This window comes from Takifugu rubripes, chromosome 11, assembly GCF_901000725.2.
Source record: "Takifugu rubripes chromosome 11, fTakRub1.2, whole genome shotgun sequence".
In the NCBI taxonomy this organism is placed as follows: domain Eukaryota; kingdom Metazoa; phylum Chordata; class Actinopteri; order Tetraodontiformes; family Tetraodontidae; genus Takifugu; species Takifugu rubripes.
The window spans coordinates 9,234,391-9,253,853 of record NC_042295.1 but is presented as its reverse complement, the minus strand read 5'-3'; the positions used below and the strand labels follow the sequence as shown (position 1 = coordinate 9,253,853).

Sequence of the window (19,463 nt, the reverse complement as noted above, 5' to 3'; positions counted from 1 at the left end):
AAGCTCTATGGCGCCACCGCAGGTCGAGACCGGTGTTGCACCGACACATGTACACCGGGTAGGAGGTGTGTGACGGTAACGTCGTTCAAAAACCAACTCAAGTGTGTGTGGAGTGACAATAAAACAGGTATAGTAGGGAAATGTTCTTGGCGTTAAAACATTTGTGCAGCCCCATTAACTTGTGGGTGTTTATAAGGCTGCGGCATGTACGTGTTTCTGTCCCAACCAAGCTAATGTCCGCTAACAGGCTAACAGCAGGCCTGTGGGGCAGGCGCTACCAGACCTAACCGCATGAAACTCATTTGTAACTTCTGCATTATTTATTTTGCACGACAATTGACAAAGTATTCTTATTCCTAAGAAAACAACTCGGGTCACTAATTTTAATTTTGATAAAGTGTTGAAATTGGCGATAACGGTTGATTAGCATTAGCAATGCTAACGTAGCTCTCGCAGCAGCCCCATTACTTGCTGGAGTCATGTCAAATAACTTAATAATGTCGTTATTAGGTATTTAAAATGACAAGAAGCATGATGGCATAAGACACGACGGCAAACGTGCGTGTCGGGTCATCAAAAGTAAACAGAATCGAATTTTTTTTATTCCGACTTGTTAGCATGTAATCAAACACAAGTGCATGTGACCAGAGCAGCAATGCCATTAATTGCCAGTTTATTACCCTCTTTTAATTATATTTTCAAGGTGTTTACACAATAAGACAAGGCGTCAGTGTTCGTTCTTAACAATTCAATTCAATTCAAATATAGTTAAAGCGCCCTTTCTGTGCGCTGACTGGTCCCTGTTGTGTAGCACCTTAATGAAAATGGTCAAAGTGATGCTAAAAGGAATTAATGCTATTTAAAATCAGGAGTAAATCATTGCAACAACATACAGGCTTTGGTACTAGCAAGAGATATTTTTTGTAACTTGATATCTGTTCTCCTGATATTCTTTTTGGTCACTGAGATCTGATCATAAATACTCTCGGTCTGTGATCTGTTAGTAGTTTGCCAGCTTTATTGTCTTTTCTTTTAGTTAAAAGGCTTTTTAGAGTCATGCCTGAAAAGAAAATTGCTGATATTCTATGTGTTAAGGGTAGAACAAAGACACTGCAGACTCTCCTTTTTATAGCTGTTGCCTGTTAGATCTTCATCATGTGCTTACATTTGATTCTTTCTGATTAAGATCTTGTCTCCTTTTCTGCTCACAGCAGCCGTGCCTCGCCGTGCGCCCACCCCAAGCGGAGCCGTCATGTGGCAGGAGGCCCGCAAACACGAGCGCAAGCTCCGTGGCATGATGGTAGACTACAAACGTCGAGGCGAGCGTCGGCGGGAGTACTACGAAAAGATTGTAAGAGACCCTGGTTCAACTATATAATGTAGATGTTCCCATTGATCCCTTTGTTTTTTCTTTGTTTCCAATAGAAAAAAGATCCTGCTCAGTTCCTCCAGGTTCATGGGCGAGCCTATAAAATACATCTGGACCCCGCTGTGGCGCTGGCTGCAGAGAGCCCCATTAACATGTGAGGGGGGAACACGCACACGCACGTATTAACACACAGCTGAGTTTGTGGGAGCGCGCTGGTTAGACTGGAGCTTTTTATTTTGTCAAAAAGGATGCCGTGGCAGGGAGATGTCAACAACATGATTGACAGGTTCGACGTGAGGGCTCATCTGGACTACATCCCTACCTACACGCCCCCGCTGCTCAACACGCCGTGAGTCCTAAATCTGGCTAATTCCACATCGGAGAGCTTGTGCGGGCGATTGTGTGTTTGAACTTGCTCAGAACAATGGGAAGAGCTCTCGTGAATGCTAAACAACGCTTTGTCATATGCAGCAACCCAGAGCAGGACACGGAGGAGAGGAAGTGCAATTACGAGCGCTACAGGGGCCTCGTGCAGAATGACTTTGCCAACAGTGAGTACGACAGCTGTCGCTGGTGCCGATTTCACACAAACATCTGTCGGGATCCGCAGCAGCAGTTTATGCTTGAATCAATGCACTGTTCCCATATTCCTCCCTGTTGTCCCTCCACAGTCTCGGAGGAGCAGTGCTTATACCAGATCTACCTGGATGAACTTTACGGTGGCCTTCAGAAGCCCAACGAGGAAGAAAAGAAAAAGTACGCCTTCCTTCTTGTTTTGTTGTCCTCCCCGCACAACAAGGTTCCGCTGGTTTGTTTTTGGTTCATCTTATTTCTTGTTTCTCTGCAGACTGGTTGAAAAAAGAGCCGCTATTGGTTACACTTATGAAGACGGGATTGTGCCTGAACCCGAACCTCAGTCAGACAAAGATGAAGACAACTCGGAGAACAGTGAGTCCGAAGAGGACGAGGGCATCCCAGATATCGGTGAGAATGTGCTTTTGTCCGGACATTGTCGACCTCGGTCAACAACTGGGCCGTGTAGACGGTTCAATGTTTGTTTTATGCCCAGATGTGGAGGTGGATGTGGATGAGCTGAACCAGGAACAGGTCTTGGATGTGAACAAAATGGCAACCTCATACGGGATGGCCGAAGGAGATTTTGTGAGGTAAAACTGTGTTTGAGTGGTTTTCCCGGTCTTAGAGGTGTATTTTAAAATAAAGTCGCATTCAAGTTTGTAAGAATATGATGGCAAAGTTCTTGTTGATCAGGATGCTGAGGAAAGACAAGGAGGAGGTGGAGGCCATCAAGCACGCCAAGGCTCTGGAGGCAGAGAAGGCCATGTATTCTGTAAGGGCACATCCCTCCATCAGTGTGTGGCGTCGCTGTCCTGAGCGTGTTTACTGAGGTCTGATGTTCGCAGGGCCGGCGCTCTCGCCGACAACGGAGAGAATTCCGAGAGAAGCGGTTAAAAGGGAGACAGATCAGCCCGCCGAGGTGAGACGTCACTTTTCTGCTACGACCACCGTTACTGGGGTAACTCCAACTAATGATGGCCTCTTTATATTTCAGCTATGCGAGGAGGGACAGCCCAACGTACGATCCCTACAAGCGGTGAGCTGATCACATCACAGTCCGGTTATGTTGCGTCCGTGTCCGCACTACAATTCTGTCTTCCTGGTTTCTTTCAGCCCGGAGTCGGAGTCCAGCTCTGATTCAAGGTCGCGGTCTCGGTCTCCCGGTCCAGAGAAGATCACCTTCATCACCAGTTTCGGAGGCAGCGATGATGAAGCTGTAGCGGCGGCGGCGGCGGCGGCCGCGGTGGCGCAAACCTCTGCTGCTCACTCTGGCCACACCTCCTCCACCTTGCAGCACTCTGCAGGTCATAGCAGGGGCTCCCGGTCGGTAACTTTCCATCTTTCTGGCTTTTCTGTTAGTTGCTTTTCTCTTAGTCAGTTTGATGTCAGTGGCAGGCAGGAAGAATACTGATGAATTCAGACTGTTCTGGTGGGTGAGGTGACCTACGTTTTATAATCTAGGTGGTTCTGAGGGATTTCACACTCCTCATGTACATAAACACAATGTGAATTGATAAATAATAACCTTATCTCTTAATAAATGTGGCGTGAGAGTCCTGAAAACAGGGTATAAAGGCAGGATAGGAGCTGGGTTAGCCTCGTTACTAAATGTGCTTGTTCTGGTTTCTCCAGGAGACGGAGGTCGTCCTCCAGCCGTTCCTCCTCCTCCAGTTCCTCATCTCGGTCCTCTTCTCGCTTGTCCTCGCGGTCCCGCCATAACCGACACGGACGTGGAGGGAGGGACGGCCGGCGGTCGAGGACGCGCTCGCGGTCGAGGCGACGCTCCAGGTCTTACTCTGGTGGAAGGGGCGGGGCTGCATCGCGGAGGAGACGTGACCGGACACGGACACGGTCTCGGTCCCGGTCCAGCGACCGAGGCAGGACCAGAGACCGGGACCGAGACAGGAGACGATACTCATCACACCGGAGAACAAGGTTTACTCTTCAGCCTCTGTTGGGAGGTTGTTTTTTTTTTCCTTATTTATACTTTTTAGACTTTTTTTAAAAAAAAATTTTCACTGGCAGATCACGCTCCAGCTCACGACAGGGGACACGGCGAAGGGGTCGAAGCAGTGGAAGCCACAGGCGCGGAGACAGCGACAGCCGCAGCCGCAGCCGCAGCCCCCCACAGTCCCTGAATCGTGCTAACCACAGTCCCTCCCCTCCTCACAGAGGAGCCCAGCCCTCTGCCATCACCGTCTGTGACAAGCTGAGAAAGTACGACGCCCGCGTGGGACAGAATAACCCGATTGATAATTCTGTTTTTCTTTTTTAGCTCTTGAGATTTTTAGGCTTCACAATTCCAAAGTTGTGGTATTTAGCAGGCCTGCAGTGTAAACTACACACTGCTCACTGTGTTGCTAATGCTAGCATCCTTACAGCGGTGTTACAACCAAATGAAGGAAATAGTGACCTTTTGTCTTCAGGTGTAATTTGTGACAGAACTAATCACTAATCATCCTTTTTCTTTGATCCAGGCCTGAAACTGCGGGTGGTAAAGAGACGGGAGCTGCCAAAGTCAGTAAGAATTTGTTCTCGCTGGGTTTCTTGCTAAAGTCTACGCCTCCCTCATCCCTGACAGGCTGACAGCGTTGTCCAACACGCTGGGATGTAGAAGCCATTGTTGTTTTGAGTTCTGAAGCGTTTAAGGGAAAAAACGGATAAAACTGGACTTACGACGAACGAATCTGTGGACATTTAGAGGCCTTGTGTTGGGGTCGTGCTTGTATCTCTACATATGCACAGACATGCTGGACATTTGGGGATTTTCTTTTGTAGGTCGACGGTTACAATAACTGGGCTTCGTTTTTGTCGGTTACGTCCGTGTCGTATTGATGACACATTTCCATAAATGTTTTGTTTTTAGAGACAGAAACCTGAGGTGGCCCGCGTATGGTATTTTAGGCTCGTTGCTGTTTTAAACCAGACCATATTTTCAGCAAATGGCTGACATAAACTAGGGAGGATTTGCATGTGTCCTAGTAGGCAAATGGCGAAGATCTTGTTATCTTCTGTTAAAACTGCCTTCAGTGTTGTGACCTGCAGTTTTTCTTGCCTGACCAGGTTTAAACGGCCCAGCGATGGGGTGTGTCAGTCACAAAAAGCCCTGGGCTCTTTCTAAACTAACCGGACCTGAACTTGTCCTTATATCACTCTCCTCCTGTTTTTGACAGCCCTGATCCCACCGCGACATCACACACCTAATCTTTCTTTCTTTAGCTAACTTGATGTAAGGGTGAGGTTGACAGAATATACAGCAACACAGACTTTTTTGTTCCTCGTTTTCAGCCTTTTTCTCTTCCTTTACACGCACACGCACTTGCACACACACATGCTTGGCATTCAGCGAAAGTATGCGCTAATTCAAATGTGTCGCCTGCAGTCCAAGATGACCCCACAGGAGCGTCTCAAGTTACGAATGCAGAAGGCGCTCAACAAGCAGTGTGAGTTATAATGAAACCTCGTTTTGGCCTTAGCAGAATACGGATCTCTGAATAAGCCTTTATTTTGCAGGCAAGGCGGATAAAAAGGCAGCCCAGGCAAAGATCCAACAACAGGAACACAAACGACAGGTGTGATTGTAGTGTAGCCCCCCCCCCCCCCCCCCCCCCCCCGATGTTTTGTCCAGATAGAAATGTTACCTCTGGGGCCCTATTTCCTCTCAAAACTGTATTTATTTTACAGGAGCGCGAAGGAGAGCTACGGGCCATGGCACGCAAAATGCGCATGAAGTAAGAATCTGTGTGTGTGTGTGTGTGTGTGTGGGGGCGCGCCACGTCAACCATTGTCCCATCATTTCACCCACAAACTTTGTTTAGGGAGCGTGAGAGACGTGAAAAAGAGAGAGACGAATGGGAAAGACAATATGGCCGCCAGAGTTCTTCACCTTCTCCTTCCAAATACGGTAAATCTTTACGATCTTAAAACGACTCATCGGTTTCTCGTTAGAGGCGCTTTTCCACTGTATAGTATCGGTTTGCCTCAACACGGTGGGTCTTCCATGACACCGCGGCGACAGGCCTGAAACTCTCACACAGGTCAAATGCAGATTCTTTACAACGTGCAAAATCCAAGCTGCCTTTACTGGAAACACACACTCAAGTACACACACGGCACAAAAGAGAGGCAAAAACATCCTTTTAAGCTAGTTTGCTGTCGATCCCCTGGCCAATCGGACCATTAACCGACCAACATTAGCATAACGGTGCCGGCTCGGTGCCCCTTTGTGGAGAGCCTCTGTCGATTTGTGCTGGAGTTGGTACCCGTGGAAACGTGGCGTTCGTTTACTGTAGGGGTGTCCGAACCCAGTCCCCGAGGGCCGGATCCAGCCAGGTTTCTCTCCTCCTGGGTGAGCGTAGGCCGCTGTCCTCGGGGGGGAAACGGTTTTCTGCCCAGTAGGATGGAAAACCCGGCTGGATTTGGGCCCTGGAGGACTGGGATCGGAGGCCCCTCCGTCAGTTACTGGCTTCAGTTGGTGCTGTAGCAGTTTGAGGTGTCCTGACACGCTGTTGACTCGCTCCTCTGCTCTCCATCCCTCAGGCCGAGAACGCAGCTCTTCCCGGAGGTACGTGAGAGAGAATCCACGCAGCCCCGACACACGAGCGCACCTTCTAACACCAGGCGCAACACACATCTGCTGCTGTCGATACGTTCCTGGGAAATCGTACAGAGATAAATCACATTTCTTTTGAGACTCTTTATTGATTGAAGATGCGACAGTTGAGCTAAGTAAAAGTGAACCAGCCCGGCTGGTTTAGGTAGCGTCAGAGGACTCTCTTGTTGGAGGAACATGGACAAGACAAAGAACGCCTGAGGCCCAAATAAACTTAATTAGCTGCCGTTGCCAATCAGTTAAGAGTCGGCCTAAAGGCACTGGTACCAGTGAGGGCAGCCATTTGTCAACTTTGGATTGTTTGATGGCGATTTAAATATATTGCTGTCATTTTGCTAACCGGTTGGATCTGACCGTTGGTTAATTATGCGCCTTCAGCCTGGAGGAGCAGAGCAGGACGTCGTCAGTCGGCCTATTTGGTTACAACACGAGCGATATGGTTACAGCTGCAGAGCTTTGGGAGCACAACAGCTGCAGCCCTTAACTTCAGTAGTTTGTCACCAGGATTTTGAAATAAACTTTCACTCAAACCTATTTGATTGCTCGGTTTAATCAAGAACAGCAGCAGATGGGGTTATTTGCTTTGGAGACGCCATGGGCGACTCAACGAGCCTCTTGTTTGAAGAGAAGTTGGATATTCTAAGTGTGGACTGGCTGCACACGATGTCTTTAAATACAGAAGTTTAAACCTGAAGTGAAACGTTGCTTTTAGAAAACTGAAGTTTCGGGAAGAAATGGACACTCGATTCTCTGATCTGTGCTCGCGTCCTAATGTATTTTCCCTATTTTGCAGGAGATCTCGATCTCGATCTAGATCTCGATCTCGATCTCGATCGCGGTCACGGAGTCCGTACTCTCGGTACTGAGCTGCAGAAGACCTGGACGTGTTCCTCGCCGCAGTTCTAAAGGTTCTGTGGGTGTATGAAGTGACTGGCTGTCTGAAACACATCTGGTTTTCTTTTTTCCCCTCATTCTCAGCAGAATAGCATCTTCTGACAGATACTAGTTTGACTAACTACACAGCTGATTGATTCAGCCCAGGAGCGTTTGATCTGCCGTTTTCATTTCTGCTTTATCACGCAAAGGAACTGTAAATAAGTCTCCGGTTTCCTGTGCATGAAGTCGTCACTAAAATCTGGAGCGAATAACATCAAAACTCACCTGTTATCACAGTCTGTCTCGAAATCATCCATTATGGACAGCTCATTTACTCGCATCCTTGTGGCTTTTGGGAAGCTAACAGCACATTAATTGTATAGACTGACTCTTTTGTACCGTACTCTGCCAACATTTTTGTTCTCGTTAATGTGAATGATCAAATGCAAACCAAATAAAACGAAATTTGAAAATATGTTTTCTCGCGGTCTTGATTTTATGGCGCCTTTACTAAATCTGAATCGCCCCTGTTGGTCTTCGGTGCAGTTCTCAGTTTCCAACAGCAGGTGGCGACAAAGGAGTGGTCAGCTGGCGCGTCGGAGAACTTTGCTCTTAATTAAGTTTATTATTTTCTTTGTTTCGTTGTCTCTTTGTGGGTATATGAGTCAGCACTGGAGAATCATAATCTTTGTCAGCTGCCGCGTGGTTTTCAAGGATCGCCATGGAAAATAAACCTTAGCTGCACTGCGCTCCCGGGCAGCGGGAGGACCGCGGTAATTGATTTGTGGTTAATGATATTATTGGTCGAAACGGGTTTAAAGCTTTCTGAACATGTTTTTAATGATAAATGTGTGAATAGAGCGTGTAACGTTCTGAGGGCGGGGTCAGGGTCGCGGGAGAGGGGCGGGCGGCGCCTATAGACGTCCATGCCCCGTTCTGCCCTCTGCGGGGGAAGAAGCGTGAACTTGAACGCAGCCGTCAGTGCGAGTCCAGGCAAGGGGCCTGCTGCCAGTCTTCCTAGTCCGCTCGCGTCAGTCAACTTAGTGGAGAAGGAGCAGCTGGGCCCACGTTTGCATCCAAAGGTTTCCTTAAAGCTGTTTGGGACCGAGGACGGTGCCAAGCGCGATGTCCAGGCGCAAACTTGGAAGCAGACCGCAGCACCTGAGTGCAATTCAAGGTAAGGCGCGATGTGCGGGAGACTTCTGTCTCAACTGACGGCCGTGATTGTGTGAAAGTCGCAGCTCAGTTGCTGTACCCGGTCCTCCCATGGACTGGAGGCGCACCGGCGCTAATTGTCCGATCGTGTATGACGATTCTTCTTATTTACAAGCGCGCGTAAAGCGTAACACAGTGACGAGTCCTTTTTTAGACTCGCTGACCCCGCTCACAGGGATGCTCTTTTAAATTCCTTTCTGCCTAATGCAAAGGCAAATATTTATAAAAGGGATCATCGTTTCCCTGTCATGTTTGTCCTGATGTGTGCTCTTAACTACAGTGGTGAAGGACCGGTTTACTGGCACGCTGTGCTCGGAGGCTACAGGTCCGAACACGATGATTAAGATTTCCAGCTTAACACTAAAGTTCCTCAGTGGTTTCTATGGGACGGTTTACCTGTGCGTCTGGGATGGGGGTGCCACGACGGGGGTCCGCTGCGTATGGTGGTGGGGGGAGGGAGTGAATGTTTTTAATTGTTTTGGTCAGTTGAGTAAGAGCAAATTGCAGCAGATGGAGGTGAAATTTAAAACAGAATAGGGACAGAGTGAAAAAGGAACTCAAATGAGACAATTGAGCTTGTTTTGTTGAAGTTCTCATCGGGAGACCAGTAGTGCGTGTCTGCCCCTGTGACCACAGGCCTTGAGTCAATCTTTGTGTGTGTGTGTGTGTGTGTGTGCGCGCGCGTGTGTCCGACCGCGCCTTGCAAGTCTGCACAAATTACGCAGCCTGAAACAGGAAAGGTGGCATTTTTTTTTTTTCCAGAAACAACTGGTGCGATCCGACTTCAGACTGTTGTTGTCTCTACCTGTCCTGTATGGTAGCCGGCCTAGTCTGGGCAGGTGGATCATGTACAGGCATCAAGGTGTGCCTGTGACCGCGTTGAGCAACAACCCAGTGACCCTCCTCCCCCCCCTCCCTCCCTTCTTTTTATACCTGAGGAAAGTTCCATTAGAAAAATAGGCCGGGTCGTGCTGTCCACCTCTTTCAGCAGCCGCACCGAGGACCTGTCAAGTTACCATCGGACGAGGCTTCCTGTAAACACTCACAATACCCTGCTCTTATCTCAGACACCTTTAGCTTTCTCTCTTCTTTTTTTCTTGCAATCCACTTCCTGTTGAGAAACTTGTGGCTTCTACGGCAATTTGTAACTGCAGATGAAGGCACTCCAGTCGGAGCGTCGGCGTTTGCCCCCCCCCCCCCCAGCAGAGCGTGGCAGGTTGTATCTGGGTTGGGTAAAGGAAGTGGTCAGTTTTGACTGAGTCGTTTGGCATCATTAGAACGCACAAGCGAAACTGACACTTTGACTCCGCGTCTGGCTGTTGTGCTGTCGGAGGTGCAACGTTTTTTTCTGTCTGACTGTCCTGTTTAACGCCTCGAGCAGATCTGAGGTCACTCCGCTCATCCTGTGAGCGGGCGTTGACGTGTTTGAGGGAGATGTGACCCATCTGTGCCATTAAAGTTGTATCCGTTGCGCCTGCACTCCTTTTTGGCCTTTTATTTCCACAACCTGTTGACCTCAGTGTTTTCAAAGTGATTAATATCTTCAGATATGATCTTGCGTGTGACGCTCCATTTTCCTTTCACCAGGCACCGAAGATGACCAGACTCTTCTCCCTCCTGCTCCTCCTCCTCTTCCCCCGGCTCCGCCGCCGGTCCCGGCGCTCGGCGAGGACCGCGACCTTCTGACCTGCGGACAGTGCAGCCAGTCCTTCCCCCTTGCCCACATCCTGGCTTTCATCCAGCACAAACAAGGCGACTGCCGCGCTCACAACCGAGCCCGCCACGCCAGTGCCACCCCGCCCTCACCTGCCAACCACGCCGAGGGTGTCCCCGACGCCGAGCCGGTGCCGGGCTTCATTGAGCTGAGGAGGGGGGGATGGGGGGAGGAGCCCGGCACTCAGGCAGAGCTCTGTCGAACAGGTGAGCAGAGAGAGAATAAAGAGGGCAGGTTGCTAATTAGTGACTCTGTTTTTTGTTTTTATTTTTTTTTTCAACCACCATCGTCTTAATTTAACAACCCCCCACACTTTCCCCCCCTTCCCCACCCCTGAGTACTGCTCATTAGCTAGCCGTTGCCATTAGCAGACCTGCGCGAGTTAGTGACGCACAGGTTAATTGTGTGGAAAGGATAGGTGTCAGGAGCATTTGGAGGGCACCGGGGGGTCCCCGAGGGCCCCCGCCGAGCAACTGAGCTCCAGAGCTGCTTCTGCCCTCCCTGCCTGTCAGTCTCAGAGGTGGAAGGGGCCAGTAAACATGTTTCTCCCTTCCGTCACCCACCCAGGCCTGGACAATGGAGATTTCTAAAACCCAGGCCGGGAGATACAGCGACGGCCTTTTCCAAGGGGTGGGCGGGGCTGGTTGAACCCAGGCGGCGTGAAACGGTCTGAGGAGCCGTGTTTATGCATCTCGCTGCCATGGCGCTGCGAAGGAGGACGTTGCATCATGCGCGGCTCCTCCGCCGTCTCCCACTGTTCTGCCCAGGGCCAGTCTGTCCCAGCTCCCGGGACTCTCTTGCTGTGGCGGCTTATTCCCCACACATTCATATTTTCTGTCTCCAACATCCTTCTGTTTGTCAGGCTGCCTACAGGACACCCAAGCTGAACAGCAGGAGGGTTATTTCTATCCGTTTTTAGATCTCGAGCATCTCCGCTCACACTCAAAGCGCCACCAGCGTTTCATTTTTTGCACCTCTAGAAACTCTCCCTCACACTTTAGCAGTTCCTTCCTCTGGTAACGCTCGCGAAGGAGGGGGAGACGCGCGCGCGAGCCATTTCCGTTCGTCCGCACACCCGCTCGTCGGTCTCTTTTTACTGTGTTGTCGATAAGCCAAAGGCGCGAGCATATGCGTTGAATTTAAAGGGTTACAAAGAAAGGCTTGGATGGGGTGTATTTTTATTGCCGCGCTGATGCTGCACCAGGGTCGGTCGTCTGCCCAGGTTTGGTCGTTTCTGACATAGTTCGTTGTTAAAGAAGCAAAAAAAGGGGCCAGTTTTAATTGGACACCCTGCAGCCGTGCGAGCAAAAGGAAGTCCTGTTTTACTTGAGTGGTAATTTTCAGGGGGGGGGGGGGGGGGGTTGTTGGAGCTTCTGAGATGACTGAAAGTGAGAGAGCAGTTATCCCACAACAGAAAGGCCCTCCGCCTCTGCTCTCTATTGGGGAGAGAAGTGGCACGAAAATGGGGGTAGGAAGGGGAGCGGGATGGATTACTGAAGTGCCGCGTGCATCTGTCTCATTCCTTTTTATTTATTCTCCTTGTTTGTTTTTTTTCTCCTCATCTACAGCCCCCCCCCCCCCCCCCCCCCCCCCCCCCCCCACCAGCCCCCTCTTTCTTCCCCCATCTTCAACACACTTTGCCCTCTTTCAATCCCCCCCCCCCACCACCACGCACAGCCTCCTTCTCCTCTCTTCTCCCCTCCCTCTGCCTCCCAAGGGAAAAGAGATTCTGCCTGCTGCTCGTTAGTGCTCCCAGCCAATCTGCATTTTTAATTAGTAGTTATTGCTTCTGCTTAATATTCAAGTGCTACCCCAGGCCAAATGGGAATCCTTGCACACACACACACACACACAAAAAAGCAGGGAGAGAGAGAGAGGGGAGGAAAGAGAAACCGGCTGGGTATTGTGTTTCACTCCAGGACCCTGAGACAAAGCCCCCCCACCCCAGCCCTCTCGACTCATCCACCCCCCCTCAGGGAAAGATTTGGAAGGTCTTTTTTGGGGGTGAGAGTCGAGGTTGGAGGATGGGTCTCAAGTACAAATCCAAAGGGGGCGACACATATTTGCGCCCCCCCCCCCCCCCGCCAATCGTTCTACATTATAATCTTCGTATCTCGCTTTCCTTTTATCTCCTGAGCTGTGACCTACCTATCTCTTCTCGCCCACACATTCTCTCTCTCCCACCCCCACGCTTGTCGCCCACTTTTTAAAACAAAAACCAAAAATAAAGGAGTGTCTCAACTTCTCCCGGGTTTTTCCTCAGGCTAGGTTAAAGGACGGAACGCTGCAGCTCCTCTCCAGACGGAGATAGTCGGGGAGGGAGAGAGAGTAACAGTTGCTCTCGTTTTCATCTTCAACTCCCCCCCCCCCAAAAGTAAAATACAGAAGGATTTGACTTGAGGAAACATGAAAGAGGCTTATAGCAGTCGGCTTTGAACCTCTCTGAAAAAGAACTGTTTTCACCCTCAATTTGGGGATCTTCTCTCCAATTTTGATTTATGCAGAAAGGCCTCATTTGTCAAGCAGGCTGAGTCAGAGCCTCATTTGCATAAAGTGTTCATTTTCTACGTTCTGCTAATTAGCAATTTGCAGCTTAATTGGAGAGCGGCTCTCGGTTAGGAGACAAAGCTATCCTGGTATAAAAATATCTCCAGATGTACTTTATGACACGACACCCCCAACCCCCCCCCACTGTCCTGCTTTGCAGCACACTTTTCGGTGCACTTTACATGTTTTGTTTTTCGTTACGTCTCCGTCTCATCCTGCATCCATGATGGGATGTTCATCGGCCTTCAGAGTAAAAAACAAACAAACAAACATTTGCTTTAAACCTCTGAGTTTTTGATTTTCTTTTTTATTCTGCTCCAAACGCTCCATTCGAGGTAAAGATTGAGGTTTGTTGGGCATATTTAGCACTTAACGAAGACAAAGTCTTGACAGATGGCAACACGGGAATTGACCAAAGTTGCTCGCGGACGCATCACCTGACTCTGTGAAGATACTTTTTATCGGCATCTGTTTTGATCGGAACTGCTCACTTTTGTCCGTCTTGTCTTCCAGCCACCAGGGAGCCCTCCTATTTCGCCTGCCAGCAGTGCGAAGCCGTGTTTCCCTCTGCCTGGGTGCTCTTGCAGCACGCGCAGCATGCACACGAGCTCAGCATCTACCAAGAGGATGCCGGGGTCGACAGGAGAGGTAGGAGAGGAGGACTTAAGGGGCAGAAGCCCGCCGCCGCCATTCTGGACCCTCGCCACCTGAGCCAAGCTCTTGCCTCAGCCTTCCAGCCCTCTCCCCTGCACCCCGGTCGATCCCGACAATCACAGACCACTACCACGGCCTCCTCCTCCTCCTCCATGCAGGCGTTAAACTTTTCCCTGCGGCTCAGGGAGCTGGCCGAGGGCAGCGGCAGCCAAACGGGAAGCTCCCCCGGAGGCGTAATGCCGTCCCCATCCTCGTCTCCACCCGCAGCCCTGACGTTCCCTCAGGCCACCGCGGTCCCGGCCAACTTCCACTGCGAGCTGTGCGACCAGACCTTTCAGTCCTTGCGCGCCTTGTCCGCCCACCGCCGGACTCACACCTGCAATAGGCCCTATCACTGCGGCGTGTGCGGGCAGGCCTTCGCCCAAAGCGGCCAGCTGGCCCGTCACATACGGGGCCATCATAAAGTCCCAGGAGGGGGAGGAGATGGCTACGAGGTGATGGAGACGTTGGCAGTGGAGGACAATGTGAGACAGGGGATGAGAGGACGGCTTCAAATGCAGCCACTTGGGATGGTGGGGAAGGAAATGGGTGAGGTGGAAGTGAGAGGCCAGGGCGCTCCTGAGCTGGACCTGAGCCTCCCCAAACACCCGTCCATCGCTTCAGGCCTGATGCTGCGGACTCCCCAGGTTAGACCGTCAGACCAGGAGCTGCTGAGGATGTACCAGCGGCAGAGAGGGGGTGGGGGGGAGGAGGAGACGGAGGGGCACGGGGACCCGCAGCACACCTCGCCCTGTGCCAGCCCTTCGGAGGGCTCGCTGGAAAGCGGCGAGACCGGCGAGAGCGGCATCGCCAGCGGCAACTGCACCCCCAAGCGCCCGGAGATGGGCGACAGGGCGAGAGGAGCGGGAGAGTGGGAGAACGACAGGGGCGAGATGATGGAGAGGGAAACGGAGTGGAGCTCCGCCACGCTCAGCGAGGCCGTGCAGGAGTGGCAGCGAGAGAACGAGAGGAGGGGCGCGGGAGGGAGCGCGGGGCTCGCCGTGCCCGCCACCGGGTCGACTGGGAAAAAGAAGAAGGACGAAGCTTGCGAGTTCTGCGGCAAGCAGTTCCGCAACAGCAGCAACCTGACGGTGCACCGCCGCAGTCACACGGGCGAGAGGCCGTACCGCTGCGGGCTCTGCAACTACGCCTGCGCGCAGAGCTCAAAGCTGACTCGCCACATGAAGACCCACGGCGCCCAGGGAGGGAAGGCCTCCTTCCTGTGCCAGCTGTGCGCGGTGCCCTTCACCGTCTACGCCACTCTGGAGAAGCACCTCAAAAAGGTTCACAGCTTGAGCCACGCCAGCATCGGCACGTACGTGCAGACCAGCGCCGTCGCCGCCCTGGCCGCCGTCAAAGCCGAGGAGGAAGCGGCAGCCGTGGTGGTGAAAATGGAGGAGGACGAGGCCGGTTTCGGCCAGACGGGGATGGGAAACCAAATGCAGAGCGACGCGGTGAAAACCCTGGAGGTGGAGGGCAGCCGAAGCCAGGCTGCGGGGGAGCCTCCGGGGTCGGCGGCGGCGGGGGACGTTGCAGAGGCGAGCGGCGGCGAGCCGGCCTCGACTTTGACGACTGCGCCGTGAACGACCCGAGAGGCTCGTCGTATGGTGGCGCTGTAGGATCCATCTAGCCCTTTTCAAATTCACCAACTTGCCCCTTCGCACAAACTGACAGTCAAGTTAAACTGGAATTTAGTTTGCTGAAGCAGCCGTTGGCTGGTCGCCTGCAAAAGCCACCGGCTGAAACTAAGTTCCTACAGGGTTTTTTTTTAAAATTTTTTTTTGTTCACACCGCAGAGCAAAACAAGGCCGTGACATTCAGCAGGGAGATTACCAGAGCTCGTGAACAGGAAGTGAACTGCCACAGTCCACAGCCGACATAGGAAACCGATCACCGTGCTGCAGAGTGCGAAAGACGAGTGATTTATCGCTCTGGTGACCCGGCGGCCAGGTGGAGGCAGGCACTAACTGTCAGGCAGCATAAAGAGAGGATTACCCCCACCCCGAAAAAAAGCCTCAGAGGAGAAGAGTGTTGTTGTATTTTCAGCCTCGGCAGACGGACAAAAGTCCCCGTCCTGAGGAGCCGTTGCCGGTTTTCTTTCCCAGAAGACCTTTTAAAGACTAAAGACACGAGGGTGAAACCATTCCAAACATTGTCCGTCTGCAGTTTCTCAGACTCCTCGTTTTAAGGGCGCTTGGTTTTCACAACACTTGTCACTTAACAATAATGTTTACAGGGCTCACGTGGCCAGCCCAGGTTGTGCTCCTGACTTTGTGACAGTATGTATGTATGGACGTGGTTTTTTTTTTAATTATTTTGTTTTTAATTATTGTGAATAAGACTTTCAGGTTCTGCTTCAGTTCTGTTTTTTTTTTCTATGCATAAAATGGCGGTTTTACCTTACGTGAAACGGGTGTATATGAATATGTTCTCTATTTGTATCTATTGTGATGGTGATTCTTCTCTTTCACTGTTTACATTTGTAAAGTAGCCGACTGCTCCGAGCTCATGCATGTTTTATGCAGCCGCTCCTTTTGTTGTTTTTCCTCGACTATATTTGAATTATTCTAATTTATGAATGCTGCATGTCGGTGGCTGTAAAACAGAAAAAAAAAAAGGAAAAAAATGCCGTTCCGCTGCTGTAGCTAGCCATCGGAAACAAGCACTTGGATGAGTTTCTGGCGTGTGCGCGCTCAGGTCCCCCCCCCATTCCCAACCTTTTGACCCTCAATTTGTGCATCATAAAGCAGGCCATTGCGTTAGGATTTTTTTGTTTTGTTTTTAAAAAGTCCGTTATTTTGTCTCCCGGTGGGATCGGGGTGTCGGGTGAAGCTCCAACTCTGTGTCGCTCTAACTTTTCTACTTTGTCAGGGAAATTTCCACGTGTGTGAGGAACGAGCGCCGTCTGACCGTTCAGGGATAATAATAATCTGTACATTGACATTCTGGCTGTTGCTCTGCTTGTTGTTGTCGTCGTCGTCGTTGTTGTTGATATGAACTGCCTTTGGTTTCTGTAGCATTGTCTCCTTGGCGCTGAACACTGGCTATCGTGGAGCTGTACCGCTTTGCCGTCTTTGTAAACATGACACCGTTTTGTAATTGAGGTGCCTCAATAAACAAGTGAGGTGAAATTGTTTCTGTGTGGCGTGTTCATTCCCTCCCCCCCTGTGCACTTCCTGGCTGCAGCCGCTTCTCCGTGCATGTTTTGTTTCTTCTTTTTCAAAGGCACAACAAAGCTTTGGGAACTATTTTCAGTACCCGTTCTCACCAGGAGGACGTTCCTCACGGGTCGTTCCTCTGAGGACCACAATCGGTGCCAAGTTATTAATATTTAATGCCAGCGTTTGGATGAGGGACCCTCGCTCCTTGTTTACATCCTTGTGATGTTACCCGCTGTGCGCCATTCCAGCAGAGTGTGTGTGTGTGTGTGTGTGTGTGTGTGTGTGCATTCCGAGTGTAGCTCCAGCTCATCCAGCCTGTTGTCACACCAGTCCCGTCTACCATGATGGGACATGGGATGCAAAAAGTTTCTCAGGATACAAATTTGGGGGGAGTGGCGGTTTGGTTGTTGTTGGCGGGCATGTTTCGAGGCAGGGGTGGGAGTGTCGAGGGGGTGGGATAATTGCTGACTCCATTTTAAGGGCCTCAAACCTCTGCAACAGCATCTTTGCCCCCCCCAATGACAACGATGCTCCGTGATCCCTCTAGCTCATTAACAGCAGGTCTTTTAATGAGCTTTCAACAGGGTGGGGGGCTGGGGAGATGAAGAGGTGGAGCGGGGGGTGGTGGCTACGGTGGAGGGGTGTAGCGCCAGATGCACATACGCCCACCCCGACCAATTACCATTGTGTTACAGGCAATAAGGAGGAAGTGAAGACAGAAGCCGCTCCAGCACAGATGAGTCGGTTTGTCCGTTTTACTCCAGAGAGAGTCCAAACAAAAAGAACGACGGTACAGGTGACGAGCAACGTCTCCCCCCCCCACCCCCTCCCGTCCCAGCAAACTCTGCCTTTGGCGCCGCAGCAAGCGCCATTTGGTGCTCGTATGGGCCCAATTATACAAGGTAAGGTGATACATGGCAGAACACTGCGCTGTAGTCCCTCCAGCGGCTGGATATCTGTTCCACGTCCCAGAGTGCCCTTTGTCTCTGTTGAAGTCCACACCTCTCTGCTGTCAGACCCGGCGCAGGCCACCGTCGGCGACCGGGTCGACCAATCCCAGCGCCGGACGTCTGCCGCCACGAGGGTGCGGCCGGCGCTTTGTGTGCAGGCCAGTGAGCTGTCTGGCCAGTGATTGCGCCCGAGGGCAGTAATGTGGACTTTGAGCTCTAATGGTGACGTCTGAGCTGCGAGCAGGGACTTTTGTTGGTAGCTGGGAGAGGTCACCACGGAGACACACCCGTCAGACAACAGAGGATCTCACTCCGCTCGAGTGACCTTTTCCAAGTTCCCTCCACTTCTGTCCAGAGAATAGAGAATCTAGGCTACGCAGATCCAATCAATAGAAGCAGGAAAGGTTGGCGAATTAAGATTGATCCTCCGTCGCTGTTAGCACAGGTGGGCCAACCTATAGCAGCATTGAAGTAACATAGGAAAACTGGCAAACTAATGAAGTGATATGTCAGGGCTTTGGGGAACGCCACAATGGAACAAGAACCCATATGGTGCCAAAAAAACAACAACCAAAAAAGCCAAAAATACTCTATTTGTCGGCGGCTCGAGCCTCATTGGCTGTCCTCAAAGACTGAAGTGCGGCCATCCTGGCAACAATGGCACAGTTGCGAATTCAGATTAAACTTAAGATGATTAGCTCCCCAAAACGCGCACAACAAAGGGAATGCGTGAGCTCCTATGTTTGCTTTCCTGTGGGGCAGCCCCGTGGCAACGAGGGACTCTCACTTATGTATGAGAAGATTGTGCTTTATCATGGAAAAAGCCAATTAGCCGTGAGTTTTTAATTACATTTCTGCCGGTGTAGGGCGCTGAGCCTCCAATCATCCGCCGTCCCCGTCCTGCTGGCTTTCTCCCCGTACCAGGATCGTCGAGGAGGAGGCGGCGGATTAAACCGTCAGAGCAGGGCAGACAGACACGGGATAACAAGAAAGAGAAAGATGCATTTGGGAGTGATCAGGGCTAAACCACAGGATTCCCTCTCTGCTCTTTATCCTCACACGGTTCCCACAATCCCCACCTTCCCTCGCCCTTCCCTCCTCCCGCAATGACCGCAGAGTGAAACCTGAACTCTGGAATTATACTTCGACCCCCCCTCCAATAGTGTGAGTGTGAGAGGATGGGGAAGGGGGGGGCGTACGGCCATGCATCAATGCCGTGTCTGCATTTGTCATTCAACACCTTTGGACAATACAAAGATGTAAAATCCAAACCAGGAGGGCCTGTGTGAAATCACCGAGCCTCACGGATCAGATTGGAGGCCGTCTGGTTTAAAATCCCCTCTTCTGTGTGCAGCGACGCCCGGTTGTTTCTCATCTCATCACGTTATTTAAGTGCTAAGCTAATGAATGCTAACACATTCAGATGGATGGATGGATGGATGGATGGATGATGGATGGATGATGGATGGATGGATGATGGATGGATGGATGATGGATGGATGGATAGAGTTTATTACAACTGTTTTTTTTTTAAAAATCTGATCTGTTGATCAGGTTGAAGTAAGATGCAGAAAAATCATCAGAAAATGTGAAAAAATAGTTGCTGTATGTTTTGTTAACATGGCCTGATTTAAATAATTTACAATAATAACCACAATCCTAATAATCATAGCAATCCTAATAATCCTAATGATCAAAATAATAATCATAATAATCACAATGCTTACTGAGCCTGTTGGTGCTGTCGGTA

The 19,463-nt window shown here is 50.8% G+C and overlaps 2 protein-coding genes across 3 annotated transcripts; both read left to right on the top strand.

Annotated features, from left to right (window-relative positions):
- clasrp (CLK4-associating serine/arginine rich protein) lies at positions 1 to 7,908 on the top strand. 2 transcript variants are annotated; one of them, XM_011608371.2, is made up of 21 exons: positions 1 to 127; positions 1,212 to 1,351; positions 1,426 to 1,523; positions 1,617 to 1,718; positions 1,841 to 1,920; positions 2,041 to 2,125; positions 2,217 to 2,353; positions 2,439 to 2,535; positions 2,639 to 2,717; positions 2,791 to 2,864; positions 2,940 to 2,981; positions 3,059 to 3,268; positions 3,578 to 3,880; positions 3,971 to 4,162; positions 4,423 to 4,462; positions 5,328 to 5,388; positions 5,459 to 5,517; positions 5,630 to 5,676; positions 5,764 to 5,849; positions 6,485 to 6,509; positions 7,351 to 7,908. In XM_011608371.2, the coding sequence occupies exons 2-21, from the start codon at positions 1,253 to 1,255 to the stop codon at positions 7,421 to 7,423; spliced, it is 1,989 nt and encodes a 662-aa protein (XP_011606673.2). In that variant the 5' UTR covers positions 1 to 127; positions 1,212 to 1,252; the 3' UTR covers positions 7,424 to 7,908. The 2 variants fall into 2 exon arrangements, 1 of the variants encoding a protein (XP_011606673.2); XR_003889930.1 differs by lacking the exons at positions 6,485 to 6,509; positions 7,351 to 7,908 and having other exon boundaries at positions 4,423 to 4,466.
- A 415-nt stretch (positions 7,909 to 8,323) lies between these two features.
- Positions 8,324 to 16,736, top strand: znf296 (zinc finger protein 296). Its single transcript, XM_011608373.2, has 3 exons — positions 8,324 to 8,610; positions 10,236 to 10,568; positions 13,423 to 16,736. The coding sequence occupies exons 1-3, from the start codon at positions 8,559 to 8,561 to the stop codon at positions 15,183 to 15,185; spliced, it is 2,148 nt and encodes a 715-aa protein (XP_011606675.2). The 5' UTR covers positions 8,324 to 8,558; the 3' UTR covers positions 15,186 to 16,736.
- The last annotated feature ends 2,727 nt before the right edge of the window (positions 16,737 to 19,463 follow it).

What these genes read in the sequence shown, in the direction of transcription:
- clasrp (XM_011608371.2), top strand. Translation starts at nt 1,253, where the DNA reads ATGTGGCAGGAGGCCCGCAAACACGAGCGCAAGCTCCGTGGCATGATG. An exon ending in GCAGAGAGCCCCATTAACAT is followed by an intron (nt 1,524 to 1,616) that starts GTGAGGGGGGAA and finishes TTTGTCAAAAAG; the next exon opens with GATGCCGTGGCAGGGAGATG. An exon ending in GCACGCAAAATGCGCATGAA is followed by an intron (nt 5,677 to 5,763) that starts GTAAGAATCTGT and finishes AACTTTGTTTAG; the next exon opens with GGAGCGTGAGAGACGTGAAA.
- znf296 (XM_011608373.2), top strand. Translation starts at nt 8,559, where the DNA reads ATGTCCAGGCGCAAACTTGGAAGCAGACCGCAGCACCTGAGTGCAATT. An exon ending in GCACCTGAGTGCAATTCAAG is followed by an intron (nt 8,611 to 10,235) that starts GTAAGGCGCGAT and finishes TCCTTTCACCAG; the next exon opens with GCACCGAAGATGACCAGACT. An exon ending in GGCAGAGCTCTGTCGAACAG is followed by an intron (nt 10,569 to 13,422) that starts GTGAGCAGAGAG and finishes CTTGTCTTCCAG; the next exon opens with CCACCAGGGAGCCCTCCTAT.